The 16,056-nt window shown below is 39.4% G+C and overlaps 1 protein-coding gene across 1 annotated transcript; it reads left to right on the top strand.

Annotated features, from left to right (window-relative positions):
- Positions 1-1,295: 1,295 nt before the first annotated feature.
- Positions 1,296-4,998, top strand: LOC104220410 (tubulin beta-1 chain). The gene is made up of 4 exons (XM_009771276.2): positions 1,296-1,453; positions 2,253-2,651; positions 2,766-3,035; positions 4,042-4,998. Exons 2-4 carry the CDS (start codon positions 2,258-2,260, stop codon positions 4,719-4,721), a joined length of 1,344 nt encoding a protein of 447 aa, XP_009769578.1. The 5' UTR covers positions 1,296-1,453; positions 2,253-2,257; the 3' UTR covers positions 4,722-4,998.
- The last annotated feature ends 11,058 nt before the right edge of the window (positions 4,999-16,056 follow it).

The following is a 16,056-nucleotide window of genomic DNA, read 5'->3' on the forward strand; positions in this document are numbered from 1 at the left end:
ATGAAGAAATTTGATGCGTATAAGTAACAGAATAGGAGGCTAAAATCGTGGCCATAATTATTTCGATAACCGGCAAAAGTGATGTTAAATCAAGGGATGATGCGTGTTCATGACATTAAATGCGGAGAGACATGCTTCTAATCAACCGTCAGAAATTTTTCGGAGGGTGTCAGAGAATTTTCTGCCAAGAAAGGTATTTCTACTAACTTCCTAGTGACACAAAGTTATGCAACCAGAAAACAGGGGGACTATCTGTATGGGGTAAAATATGTTTATATTTAATGATCGCATGAGAAAGCGATACGTAGAGCCGAAGACAGAAAGCAGTCAAACCTAAAGGCAATGACCTCATTTGTCATCAGAAAGAATGGTATTCATGAAGGAGAAATAAATTCAATCCATCCGGTAGCATTCAATAAAGAATATTCTAGAACATTAAGTACATGATACACTAGAGAATATGGCATGGTCTACCGTTATACATTCTTCAATGTCTCTCATAATTGTCATTTAAGAGGGACTTGATCCTATGACCTTGTTCCCTATGTGTAGCTATATAGTGAGCTCTACCATCATTGTAAAAAAAAGAGAGAATTTTCTCACAAGCATACGCTATATTCTACCAAAAGCTCAATAGTACTTTGCTTTTCTTGGTTATTTGCACTGTTCTTGCTGCCTCCGATAGCTCTGCGCGTGGAACTAAGATATCTGCCGTTTATTTCAATTTCAAGGCTAAGTCTTATATTTTTGTCTAATTCAAGTTATTTTAGGATCAAATTAATTTACTTGTCTATAAACCACGTATAAATTCGACTGTACCGTTTTACGGGTAAATAATCACATAATCATATAAGTTCGTAAGAAAAAAAAAGTACGTAACAAATTAATAATATGTTTGGTCAAGTTTCTAAAATCAGCTTATTTTGAGAATAAATTCTTTTTAAAACGCTTTAGGAAGAAGCTTTTTCTTTTATTTATCTAAAATTGTTTCTCCTTTTATTCAAAATCTTTTTTCTTTTTTTATAAAAGCTTGGTCATGTTAACTTAAACAAAAAAATAAGCACTTTTTGGCGATGGTGAAGCTCAGCCAAACAGATATGGCACACCGACTTTGGTAAGTTTGTAAAACAGCTGGGAGGGCATTCAAGTAATTTCATAGAGGACATAATCGTCACTAAAATATCTCCAACAATATTTTACATTAAAATCAAATCTCACCATTTTAGATCTCATCGACACCGTCCGTTTCTCCATCGAGGGCCCAGAAGTAATAGGAGGGAAAAGATTACAACCGTTGATCTTTTCCCCCTCCTCAATATAAAATTCTTCATAGGCCTTCACTTCTTCGCACCCACTCGCTTCACTCTCTAACTACTCTCTCGATCGAGTGAGTAGTTCTACTTCTCTCTCGATCAATTTTTAGATTTCTTCAGTTGTCTTCCCGATTGTACAGGTAAATTTTCTGTTTATTTATCGCAGATCTGTGATTTTTGAATTGCATTTAGTGTCATTTTCATGATTTTTACTGTGATTAATGATTGTTTGTCTCATTTTGCTTGTCTACTTCTTAAAAATCATCCGCATTTGATTTTTTTTAGATCGATATGTTTTTTTTTGGGGTTCATAGCATTGATTTTGAGTTACTTCTGCAATATGATATACTTCAATTTATAGATCGAGTGAACTTTCTATGTTTAATCACTGATTTTTGAATTGCATTTATAATTTTTGATAAGTTTTACTGTAATTAATGATTTTCTATCTCATTTTCCTTTTTCGCTTTGTAAAAATCTTCCGCATATGATGTTTTCTTAGATCGATAGTGTTTTAATGTTTTTTTGTTCATTTATTTTGATTTGTCAATATTTCGTACTTGAAATTTTAAATCGAATGAACTTTCTATGTTTTACTGATTTACAGATCTGAGAATTTACTGTTAGATCACATATATTAGATTTGCAGTAGTTTCGCATATTTAATTTACTATGACTAGTCGATTTATTGAGATCTAAGGAAAATATGCTTTGTATACATGGCATGTTAGTTTGGATCAACAGTTGTTAATGATATTAATGCTATTTAAATGCACAAATTGATTCAAATACTAAGCGTTATCTAGTGAAATTAGGTAAATGTTGTGGCGATCAACTTTGTTCTCTTTAAAATTTCGTGAAAATATGACTTTAATACTTTGTATAGTGGATTTTGATATGTGTGTGGAAGTGAACTTAGAATATCATGGTTAATTTCAGCAAAAATGAGAGAAATCCTTCACATTCAAGGTGGACAATGTGGAAACCAGATCGGATCAAAGTTCTGGGAAGTTGTCTGTGATGAACATGGAATTGATCCTACTGGACGCTATGTTGGAACCTCAGATCTGCAGTTGGAACGTGTTAATGTGTATTACAATGAAGCGTCATGTGGGAGGTTTGTTCCCCGTGCAGTGCTCATGGATCTTGAGCCTGGCACGATGGACAGTGTGAGGACTGGTCCTTATGGCCAGATCTTTAGGCCTGATAACTTTGTTTTCGGTCAATCTGGTGCTGGAAACAATTGGGCTAAGGGGCATTACACTGAGGGTGCTGAGCTTATTGATTCTGTTCTAGATGTTGTTAGGAAGGAGGCTGAGAATTGTGACTGTCTTCAAGGTAAAGATCATGGATTTGAGTAGTATTTCTTAGGATCCTTAGTATGCAATGTAATCGAGCTTAATTTGGCTATTATTCTGGTTATTGATATATTTTTTTTAAAACTTTTTGCAGGATTCCAAGTGTGCCACTCACTTGGTGGAGGAACAGGTTCTGGAATGGGAACCTTGCTAATCTCAAAGATCAGGGAGGAATACCCTGACCGCATGATGCTCACATTCTCTGTTTTCCCATCACCAAAGGTTTCAGATACAGTGGTTGAGCCATATAATGCTACCCTTTCAGTGCATCAGCTTGTTGAAAATGCTGATGAGTGTATGGTGCTTGACAATGAAGCTTTATATGACATCTGTTTCAGGACTCTCAAGCTTACCACGCCCAGCTGTGAGTATATGTTATCCAAATTGACAACATTACCTTTTGTCTCTGTGCTACAATTATCTTTTTCAATCATTTTTTATTTATTTATCCATGTATTGATTGACCTCTCTAGTTTACGGGTTTTTTCACCCTTCTTAAACTGGTGAAACATGTGGCCTTCAAAGACAAGACCTGGTTTCAAGTGGCTTCACTAAATGTATTCTTTATATGGACCGTCAGCTAATCTCTAGGTATTCCGTAGTTGGTGTTAGATGGTTCTATGAGTAATCAATGATTCATGTTGTAGTAGGACACACATATTTGAGTGAAGGCTATTGTAATTTCAAAGAATCCTAGATTTCCTTGACCTGTGGTCCTGGGGTGGGGGACAGATAATTTGTTATGGATTATGGTCCCTGCTATTTGATTCATCAATCACCCTCTATAATAAGGTAGGTAAGCTGGTGATTTGATCATTTTCCTATTATCTATATATTGTTGTTTCAGTTACTTTTGAGCGGTAATGAACAAGCCTAATCAGATACAAACATGAAATGTATTCTCACCAACAAACATGTGTGTGCATGTTTAAGTCAAATATTTTAGCCTTGATTTATGCTGCCTGGTTATGGTAATTGATAAATATATGAATTGGGATTTATCTGCTGTTGTAGTTTAGATCCTTTCCTGGCTCATAACTGTTCTTGCGCTGTATCTTTTCACTTTATTGTTATTGTAATGTTATGGTAGTCAATATAGTTTTGCGCAAGCTGGCCCGGACCACGATTATCAAAAAGTTATGGTAGTCAATATGGTTATGGATAATTAATTAGCTCCCCTTTCAGTTAGCCCCTATTATTAGTTCAACCATCACACATAAAGTCATAGTGGAATACAATCTAAAATTAAATTACTCTAGCTTTTGGATGTCCGCTTGTTTCTTTTATTTTTTCCCAACCTTTTAGAGATTTTGTTGGTATCTGCTCATCTCGTCTTACACTTGTTAAATGTGCTTTTACATATGTTGCAGTTGGAGATTTGAACCACTTGATTTCTGCTACAATGAGTGGGGTCACTTGCTGCCTCAGGTTCCCGGGTCAATTGAACTCTGATCTTCGGAAGCTTGCTGTTAACCTGATCCCCTTCCCTCGTTTACACTTCTTCATGGTTGGGTTTGCTCCTCTCACTTCTCGTGGTTCACAGCAATACCGTGCACTAACAGTCCCGGAGCTGACTCAGCAAATGTGGGATGCCAAGAACATGATGTGTGCTGCTGATCCACGTCATGGTCGTTACCTCACTGCCTCAGCCATGTTCAGGGGTAAAATGAGCACTAAGGAAGTCGATGAGCAGATGATTAATGTTCAGAACAAGAACTCTTCTTACTTTGTTGAATGGATTCCAAACAATGTAAAATCCAGTGTCTGCGACATCCCACCCAGAGGTCTCTCAATGGCATCCACCTTCATTGGAAACTCAACTTCCATTCAGGAAATGTTTAGGAGGGTGAGCGAGCAGTTTACTGCTATGTTCAGGAGAAAGGCTTTCTTGCATTGGTACACAGGGGAAGGAATGGACGAAATGGAGTTCACAGAAGCTGAAAGCAACATGAACGACCTTGTGTCTGAGTATCAGCAATATCAGGATGCCACTGCTGATGACGAAGGTGAATACGAGGAGGAGGAAGAGTACGATCATGAAGGCAACTGAAGAAAGGCATTTTATTATATGTGGTGTAATATGTTTCTGATCTCCCAGAGATATGAGCAGTTTTTTTCTTGTATGTTGCATCTTTGCGTACACTTTGCTGTGAAGTCCAGCTAGTTTTGGGCTTATGTAGTTTATAAGGAGTGAATGCTGGAGAGTGATAAGCGTTGGTTTCGAGTTGTAATACTGCTATCTGTTTCTGCTTACATATTTGTTATCTTTTTCTTTTTGTGGTTAATATTCTCCATTATGCATTTACAAGGTTAGTACCTTTCAGCCATTCTTGGGTTGTGATTAGTTTATTTCTATCTTTCCATTCATGTCTTTTCGATCTAGAATTTCTCAAATCGTTATTTTGGATGTCTTGTCAACTAGGTGGCTTATGTTATTTATATATTTTAGTTACTAATATTGGTAGAAGTTGCATTATTGAGGGTCAGGCGTTCTCAGTCCCCTTGCCAGGTGAGGTGCTAACATGTTTTTGGTGCTTATTAACTGCATTGCGTGCTTCACCATGTCCTTGAAGATAAGATTCCATGTGCAGTCAGCTATATTTATGTTTCATGTAGAGCCATATTGTGCTGCTCCTACCTTACTTTGTTCACATTGTCATTGTCATAGCTATTGTAATGTTTCAGCCATATTTGTGCTCTTCCCACCTTTTTGCACATTGGTTGTCATTGTAATAGCAAAACTAGTGGAACCCAACCATTTTGTCTCCTCACAGTCAAATAATTTGTTTTGTGGGAGCAACAAAGGTTGCCACAATAACCCGATATTTGTGTTAGTGGGAGACAACTAGCAATTGAACAATCGAATGAGCATAAGTTGGTCCGAACACTATTATTATAAAAACAATATTTGTTTTGCGGAGGTGTAGGTTGGTGAGGTGAAGGGACTCTAGTTTAGGTCTCTACTCCCTCGGTTTCATTTTAACAGATTTTTTGGTCTTTTTTTTGTGGTTCACAATATTTGATTTTTTTAGATATCAAGAAGGGATTAACTTTTTTTTTCTAAAGTTGCCGTTGGAGTAAAGAGCCTAGGACTGTTTGTTATATTTCCAATGAACAAATTAAAGTTAATATGGTCAATTCTATTAATAATTAATTAATGCTAAAAATTGGATTCCTTAATATATATGAAAATAATAAAAAAATTAATTAAAATGAACCCGGGAGTAGTAATTATAGACATGCTCAGCTATGTTACAGCTTGATGCTGTGTGTCTTTGTCAATCATGCCTTTGGTAAAGACACCTAACCACTTAGTTATTTTAAAACAGTAAGTCATTTAAGTTTCAGAATTCAATTGTTTTACTACCTGGCTACGACTGTTTTAGCTTTTTATCATTTTTGAATGGTCAAACAAAATGTCCACCTGATTTTTTTGTCAGATTCTACGAGAGACAAATAGTTGGGACAATATTCCTTCAGACTGGGAAGATTCCATTTAGTTCTGAGTAAACTACAAAGTAATTCCGGTGATTTTAGAATGCTATGAATTGAGACCCTCTTATTGCAAGTTATCCCATTTGTTCGACTAATTCGAGCCAGCATTATCAAAGAGTCCGGAACCAATTGTGGTTCTTTTGGACTCAAAATACATAAATAGCTAGGAAAAAAAAAGGTTACATTTTTATATATAGCGCCACAATATCTGGCGCTATACGTTAACAATAACGGCACCGTTAATGTATAGCGCCAGGTATTGTGGTGCTATACTGTAAAATCTGACACACCCAAGTATAACGCCACAATACCTGGCGCTATACATACATTTTATATATAACGCCTGGTATTTTGGCGCTATACTCCTTTTTCCTGGCCCCACCAACAATTCCTGACTTCAATAATTCAAAAGCATATAGTACCAACTTTTTGGGCGCTATATATATATATAAATTCCCGGCTAGCCATTTCCTATATAAAGAGGTTAGGATTGTATAGAAATTCATTCAAAAAATTTTTTAACTCTTGTTGAAACGTTTATTGTTGTTAAATTCTCCAACATTTTTTCATTATGTCTGAAGAGCGTAGAATAAGAGTTTCATTATATTGGGGGGTGGGGTGGGGTTGTGATGGAGAATAACTCCGTGGGCTACAGTTTACCTGCTCAGTGTCATGTTAAATACTTACAATAGAGTACGATAAATTGATATCGTTGTTATGCAAAAAAATAAGTGTGAGGAAACGTTCAGTGATACTTAAAGTAACTGAAAGATATCCGTATTCCGTCACTCCGCAAGGGGTTGCTTTTTACTCGGAGTTTAACATCGACGATGATGAAACTTTGAGTGATTTTCTGAGGACTCCGGACGAATGCTGGGAATTTCTTGTAATCACAATGTTGGAGATGTACGTGAAGGTTGAAGCCGTTCCAAAAAACGAGGTTGTGCATAGTAGAGATAACCCCCAGTCATCGGGTGGTTATTCTGGAGCAGTTTTTGCTAGACAGGTTCCAGATGAAAGAGTTTTCCTTGATTTAAACTTATCACCGTCGGCGAATGAGCAGCGAGAAAATAATTTATACCCTGCTTTCCATAATTCACAAGACGAGTGGTAAACTTCAATTTTCATTTGTGTTAATTATGTATATTTTTGGCATATTAAATTTGTATTAACGCTCATATATTTAATAGGGGGTATCGGTCGGATATGAATTTTACAAGTGGCCCATCCGGTAGTCATCACCTAATTGAAAACGTCCATCATGGAATTTCATCACATTACGACTTGTAAGTGAAGTGATATAGCCATATGGAAAGCATTTATTAATTCAGTAACTTATATTTTTGTTGGTTGTCCAGTGAAAACGAGCAAGTTGAACCACCCGTACTCACTCAATTGACCGAAAACGACGTATTACATTCTGGCAGATGCACAGAGTGAGGAACAAAACAGTGATTACGATAACAATACCGATGAATCCGGAGACGAGACACCCTTTTTTCGTGAGGATGGTGATGAGCAGGATGAGGAGGAAGGACCTGATTTGAAGAGAGATCCCCCTAGACAAAGAGTGTACGAGTCCGACGTGCCATTTCATTCAAGGGAGATTCCTTACATTGATAACTTGCCAACCGTGCCGGATGTGGAAGCTCTCACAAGGGATTTTGATGAAATCCGAACAGCAATATGGGATGAGTCGACCAACGGTGCTTGCAAAAGGGATGTTTTTTCCCGATAAAGCGCGCTTAAGTAGGGCTTGTAAAATGAACAACGTAAAAGAGTGTCGTGAGATGCAGGTGTGGGAGTCAAGTCCGATGGTATACAAGGTTGTTTGCCACATGTGGTTTTGCCCATGTAATTGGATGTTGCGTGCGACCAAGAAGAAGACAGGTATGTGGAAAGTGGGTAAATACATTCCCACCCATACATGCGAAATGGGCACATTCAACGGGAATCACTTCAACTTGGATATTGACTTGATTTCTCTTGTACTTATTCCGCACCTCGAACCGTTCATAAGGTATACAATCAAAGAGTGCATTACATCAGTCCACTAGGAATATGGCCATACCATTTCGAAAAGAAAGGCGTTTCTCAGGCGCAAACGAGCGTTTGAAATTGTGTACGGTAATTGGGATAAGTCATTTGCATCTCTGCCAAAGTACATGGCCGCACTGCAGCATTTTAACCCCGGGACAGTTGTTGAATGGAAGCTTGAGCAGAGTTCGGGAACACCAGAATACATATTCAACTACGTGTTCTGGGCGTTTAAGCCAGCAATTGATGGTTTTTCGCATTGGCGGCCCGTAATATCCATAGACGGAACTCATGTCTATGGAAAGTACGATATCAAGCTATTGATAGCCGTGGTGGTGGATGCTAATGGACAGATATTTCCTCTAGCTTTTGCTGTTTGTGCCAATGAAAGCACAGAGACGTGGACGCTGTTTTTGAACTACCTGAAAGAGCACGTTGTCAAACAACGTTCAGGTATTTGTCTAATATCTAATCGGCACGGTGGTATATTAAGTTATGTGGAGAACTTGCCTGCATGGCAAGAACCTTATGCATACCACCGTTACTGTGTGAGGCACTTTAAGGCCAATTTCCAGAAGGCACATCCCAACAAGGATCTACATGATTTGATGTGGATGACAGCAATAGACCACCAACAACATAAATTCTGGAGGCATATGGATTCTATCAGGCAAGAAGACGAGGCAGCCTATCGTTGGTTAATGCGATATGACCCTGAAAAGTGGACGTTGCATGCGGATGGTGGCAGACAATGGGGAATTCTTACTACAAATGTGTCAGAGTCCTTCAACGGGTTATTGAAGTCGGCAAGAGGATTGCCCGTCACAGCCATGGTGCAGATGTCGTTCAAGTAGATGGCGGAGAGGTTTGTTGAACGGTCTGCAGCTGCAACGGAATTGATGGAGAGGGGTGTTGAATTTATGCCGGTGCCGATGCAAAGATTTGAGAAATACAGACGGCGAGCACATTGGAATTTATTTTTGCAGTATGATAACGAAAGAGGTATTTTTGAAGTTCGCACCGCTATCCATAATAATCGAGGTAATAATGTACATACCCTAAATGAATCAGCAAGGTTATGCTCCTGTGGAAAATGGTCCATCTACCACATGCCTTGCTCACATGCCATCAAGTGTTTTCAACGTGTTGGTTATGTGGAGACCAACTATGTTGATCAACAATATAGTGTTTCCAAGTACCTAAACACATATAATGGTCAGTTGCAGCCAGTGGGTGCTGAGCATTATTGGCCTCCGAAACCATTTAAAATGGTGTGTAATAAGTCCTATTTGTGTAAAAGACATGTGCATAAGAGAACGCGTATACAGAACCAAATGGATGTTAGTGACACCGTTTATGCGCGCAAATGTGGTATATGCTTGCAAACAGGACACAACCGTCGTAAATGTCCTTCAGCTGGTTTGGGTGGCAAAACTAATCAAGCTCGTGGTGGGTGTTCTTCTAGTGTACCTAACTACCCATGAGTTGATGTTGTAATAATTAGTTGTTATGTCTATGTTGCAAGATTTATGAAATAAAATTATGCTTGTTAACTATGATTTGTACTTTCCCATTTTACCTATTTAAATAATAATTTAATAAAATTATTTGTATATTTATTATGTGTGTGTTGTCTTGTCGAACTGAAAAAGCTGACCAGCTGACATAAAGTTTGTCACACCTCCTTTTTCATACCCGCGCGGGCACAAGAGAGTTTTTTCCAATTAAAGGACAATCGAAATGGGATTGGTTTATTTATTTCAGAGTCGCCACTTGGGAGTTTTAGGGTGTCCCAAGTCACCAATTTTAATCCCGAACCGAGGAAAAGAATGACTCCATATTACAGTCTGCGTACCAGAAATCCGGACAAGGAATTCTGTTAACCCGGGAGAAGGTGTTAGGCATTCCCGAGTTCCGTGGTTCTAGCACGGTCGCTCAACTGTTATACTCGGCTTATTTATCTAATTTTAAATACAATTATGAACCATGTGCAAATTTTATCTTTTACCGCTTTATTATCATTATTTTTTAGGAATGTGAACATCGCTAAAAAAACATGTCTTTGGACTGCGCCACATGAAATGCACTCACAATCCGGAACATATTTTATTTGACGTTTTGGGATTTGGATTTGGGTCGCATGAAATGCACACCCAAGTTTAAGAAAATAGATTATTAAATACGCACCTAAAGAAACTATCATGTTATTATTTTGGGAGGGCCGTAAAATTCGCTAAACGGCACGTCCCGAATTCTAAATACTTTGATATATACATACAATAGAGAGCCCCACAACTTTTGTTCATTTTGTTCGTCGAGGCTCGTCTCATCCTTGTTTTTAAAGGGATATCCTATAGCAACTACGTTTCTTGTCGCGCTTGTCTCTACTAATTGAAAACAGTAGATAGCCCTAGTTAATTACATGCTTGCAAGTTATCTATAACAGAATTCCGAGTGCTTGTGCAAAATCAGAAGCACGGCCACGTACACAGTCAGTCGAGCAAAAATTAAGGGCCCAAATCCAGCCCATGCGTGATGGACCAGACCTGGGCCATTGTTTGTTCGATGCGGGCCTGCTTGGTCTGTTTCGAACCTGGGTTCGACCTTCGTGAGGTTGAGATTGCAAGCTCTGTGTTCTTTATCTTAAAACATGGTTTACCAGTTATATGAAGCAGTTTATCAGAAGGGAAAGAACTTAACTAGTAGTGTACGATTTTAATGCTTGGCATACATTACAGAATTATACTACACCAGTAAGCTAAATCTAAGATACAACCTAATGCATTGGGCATACTTTTATCACCAACCTATATACACAGTCTAACATTCAACTACCATACATTGACATTTATTAGGCATGAGGACTATCTCCAGTATCCAAAACAAGAATGTAAACTATTATACATTATATGAGGCCTAACATAATAGTCTATGCATATATAAGCATCTGCAGATCTTCTCTTTTACATTCATGCTCAAACCTTTCAAGTTACAGTGGTAGTATATTTGTGTACCTGGTATAGAGGAGCAAAAGAAGAAGAAAGATGATCAGCTGAGTGGTACACAGCAAGCACAACAGCAGGTAAACAACACAACACAGCAACAAACAAAACAGCCACAATGGAGAAGCTCAACAAGTGATCGAGCAATGGACAGACAATCCCAGAAAAACAGAGCAGGAAACAACAGCCCAGAATGTTGAATGTAACAGCAATCCAGTGATCCCAATAACCCCAAAAGCTCAACAAATAACCACTACAGTTCCGATAGTCAAAACTCAAACCAACAGTACACAGAAAGCTCAGTGTAGTAACAATCACAGCAGAAGAACACAGACTTCTCTTAATGGAACAAATAACAATCCCAGTTAGGATAACCAACTTGGTTTCTTTGTGCAGTTTTTGGACAGTGTTCAATTACATTATTTCTGGAAATTTCCTTCTGTTTTTTTTTTCAGTTTTCTTCAACTTACAAGACCTCTCCTCAAGACTAAAATTTCCAGCCCCTTCTAAGTTCTGAAATAGCCTATTTATAAGCCAAACAACCAGTGCAGTCAAGCTGCCTGGATCCTGCCAATTTGCAGACTGCCCATACCTATTAAATCCAACGCCTAAGCATCTTTTTGATGCCAGCCATTTGTTCCCCACGCTTGGCCTTATTCTTTAATCAAGAGTTATGGGTTCATTTAAGTATTCATTTTAAACCCCCATACTCTTGTGTCTTGTTCCCCATTTGCATTAGTTTAATCCTAAATTAGTACCCTACTTGTCAGCTCACTTAAACTAAGCTTTTTCCTGTTTTTCTCGAACCCCAGACTACCCTTGTTAACCTTGATTATTACTGCCCTAAACCCCTTGCAGCATCAGGGCATTTTGAACTTCTGAAAGTTCAATTCAAGACTGCCCTAGCCTGATTCTTTTAATTTGTTTACAATGCAGTTACAAGCTAGTAGTCACAGCTAATGTCAAGCATCCAATTAACAATCAACAGGTTCATTCACTTACGTGAAGTTGTACGAATTAGAATATTTGAACATTCAGTCGTAGGAAGTTAATCGACGACATTTATCAAGTCGACTATACTAATTATAACTGGTAACAATCAGTCACACATATAAACCAATACATACAGGGACCTGAAGGGCTTCGGACAACTTTGGTCAATCACTGGGAACCTATATAAGTTATTTATGCGACGACTATCCTAATCGGACATGTTTATCATAGGATACGTTCAAATCACACACAGAAAACAATCGACCAAATAAAAGGTCTTTGACAGAGATGGAAGAAATCCGAATGAAAAATAACAAAAATAACAAACAAACACAACGAAACATGCTGACAACTTAATTAGCAGTTGAATAAAACAAAAAGGAAAAGAAAAACTTACCGAGAAATGTCCAAACAAAATTGATCCAAATCTGACTCAACTCTGACCCTTTGAGGCCGAACAAACTTTAATCAGGGTGTTCTCACATGAGAACACCTTGATTAAGGTCTATTAGACCTCAAACCCCCGTTAAGGCTAGCTGGATTCCCCAGGTTCATGTGTTCTAAGGTCTGGATTTTTAGATCTGGTTTTTAGAGTTGTGGGTAGATTCGGACCAAACCAAGCCTGGTTTGGTCACGAGGGGGGTCAGGGGAGTGTCTGGTATGAAGATGGTGAGGTTTGGTATAGGTCCGGGTTCGACTCGAATCTTCAAATGAAGATTCGAGATGAAGGAAGGGGATTCGAGGCTAGGGGGTAATAGATCCATGTTCAGGAGAGTGAGGGGGTCCTGGGGTGTTCAGGAGGTGGTCACCGGCGTTCATGCAGCCGGGTTCTGGTGAAGGGGAAACTAGGGCGGCTGCTAGGGTTTCGGGGGTTTCAGGGCTTGGTGAGGAAGGAGCTGAGTGAAGGGGGGGGGGGGTTCGACTAGGGGGCGTGGGGTGTGATAGAAAGCTTATATATGGTCTAAGGGTTTAGATCTGAGCCGTTGGATCAGATGATCTCAACGGCTTGGATCTGATGGTGAGGGGTGAGACGAGGTCGTTTGGTATTAAAACGGGGACGTTTGGGTTTAAGTGATGGATTGGGTTGGACCGGCTAAACAGGTCGGGTCACGGGTGCGGATGTGGACTGTTGGATCAAGAGGCTTAGACGGCTCAGATCGACTTACCTGAAACGACGTCGTTTGAATTGGTGCTTGGGCAGGCCGGATTTGGACTGGACTTGAGTGCCGATTTTGGGCCTATTTCGTTTCATTTTTGGGCCCAAACCGATTTTCAACTCTTTTCTTTTTGTTTTTTTCTAATTTTAAAACAAAAAACAAAAAATAACAAATAAATAGTAAAACAAATGAAATTAAAACAAACAACAATGTAACACTTCAAACCATTATCACACCAAATTAAAATGTTCAAGTAAGTTAAATCACAACCTAGAACGAACAATGCACATATATTTTGAATTTTCTTTTAACTACTGAATTACGGTTTGATTACTATGACAGACATACCTTGTGTTTTGACTGATAAGATCAAAAAATGCAAAAAAATGGGATGAACCACAAATGACTAGCAGTACATGTCATGAAAAATTGGAAAATTTGTACAGCGAGGTCACTGGTCACTATTTTTGTTTTCTTTTGGAGTGCTTGTCCGTGAAGCAAAAATCACGTGCTTACAGCTGCCCCTCTTTGCACGAAGACACGAAGGGTTTTCGCGCAAAGATAAAGCGAGCGATTTTTGCCCGTCCGAATACTCCGTGTGAAGCATTTTTTTAAAAAGATTTGACCGAACCTTTGCTTCAGAGGTTTCCTACATATCTTGGGCTGAACAGGAATCAGGTCAATGTAGTTCGGGAAATTTTGGTAGCTGGGACTACCGTGTGACTGTGGTGCTCGCTGCTGTTGTGCGTTGTTGCCTGCTGCTGTAGGATGCTACTGCTCACTGATCTCCTTGTTACATTGTTCTTGAAAGGAAAAACAAGAAGCTAAGCTAGACTATGGATCATGAGGTCTCATCTATCTTCAACTTGTTCTTGTTGCCTTGCTTTCTTGTCGGCTGATGCTTTCCTCCGATGCCTTTATTTTGTGAACTTGGGGGATGATACTGGTCCTTCGCTTTTTCCGAATGCCAGTTTTCATCACTTCGCTTGATCTGCTGGGGACATGGCCCTCTTCTTTAAGCCTTTCAATGGTTTCTTCAGTGGTATGGCTTTATTCATCAAGATTGTTATGTAGGGCATGCTATAACGTTCCCAAACTGCTTCTTTTGAGACGCATTCCTTCTTCCTTTTGAATCGCGCGCTTGCCTTTGCAGCCTTCTGCTTCTTGGTGCTGGGGATTTTATTGTTTCCTGCCTGGGGTCTCTGTTGTAACCTTCCGCCTTCAGGTGGGGTTACTGATTCCAAAATCTAGAGCTGAAAAGTATTCCCGCATTTTACTGGTGGGCGACCTAGAACTTAAATGTATTTCCGCATTTTACTGGTGGGCGACCTAGAACTTAAATGTATTCCCGCATTATACTGGTGGGCGACCTAGAACTTAGAAGTATTCCCGCATTTTACTGGTGGGCGACCTAGAACTTAAATGTATTCCCGCATTATACTGGTGGGCGACCTAGAACTTAAATGTATTCCCGCATTATACTGGTGGGCGACCTAGAACTTAAATGTATTCCCGCATTATACTGGTGGGCGACCTAGAACTTAAATGTATTCCCACATTTTACTGGTGGGCGACCTAGAACTTAAATGTATTCCCGCATTATACTGGTGGGCGACCTAGAACTTAAATGTATTCCCGCATTATACTGGTGGGCGACCTAGAACTTAAATGTATTCCCGCATTTTACTGGTGGGCGACCTAGAACTTAAATGTATTCCCGCATTTTACTGGTGGGCGACCTAGAACTTAAATGTATTCCCGCATTATACTGGTGGGCGACCTAGAACTTAAATGTATTCCCGCATTATACTGGTGGGCGACCTAGAACTTAAATGTATTCCCGCATTATACTGGTGGGCAACCTAGAACTTAAATGTATTCCCGCATTATACTAGTGGGCGACCTAGAACTTAAATGTTTTCCCGCATTATACTGGTGGGCGACCTAGAACTTAAATGTATTCCCGCATTTTACTGGTGGGCGACCTAGAACTTAAATGTATTCCCGCATTATACTGGTGGGCGACCTAGAACTTAAAAGTATTCCCGCATTTTACTGGTGGGCGACCTAGAACTTAAATGTATTCCCGCATTATACTGGTGGGCGACCTAGAACTTAAATGTATTCCCGCATTATACTGGTGGGCGACCTAGAACTTAAATGTATTCCCGCATTATACTGGTGGGCGACCTAGAACTTAAATGTATTCCCGCATTATACTGGTGGACGACCTAGAACTTAAATGTATTCCCGCATTATACTGGTGGGCGACCTAGAACTTAAAAGTATTCCCGCATTTTACTGGTGGGTGACCTAGAACTTAAATGTATTCCCGCATTATACTGGTGGGCGACCTAGAACTTAAATGTATTCCCGCATTATACTGGTGGGCGACCTAGAACTTAAATATATTGAGATTGTTTCCCCGTTCTTCCGAGAAAATTTTTGACAATCGGTAAAAAAATTTCTGCCCCGATTTTTGGTGATTTCCCTGGCGTTGTGTCTTGCTGCCATTATCAATCCTTTGTTTTCCTGCAGCAGACAAAAGGATTCAGTCAGTTTCACTTATGGTGGGAAGAGGTGCCTTTCCGGTGGATGCTTCTCCTTCTCTTTCCTTTTTTCTTGCTCCGTGTCCCCATAATTGGTTGGCGGACAAAATCGCTTGCTGGGGGTTTCCGGCCTACTGGGGGACGGTTTTCCA

Source organism: Nicotiana sylvestris, chromosome 12, assembly GCF_000393655.2.
Source record: "Nicotiana sylvestris chromosome 12, ASM39365v2, whole genome shotgun sequence".
NCBI classification, from domain to species: domain Eukaryota; kingdom Viridiplantae; phylum Streptophyta; class Magnoliopsida; order Solanales; family Solanaceae; genus Nicotiana; species Nicotiana sylvestris.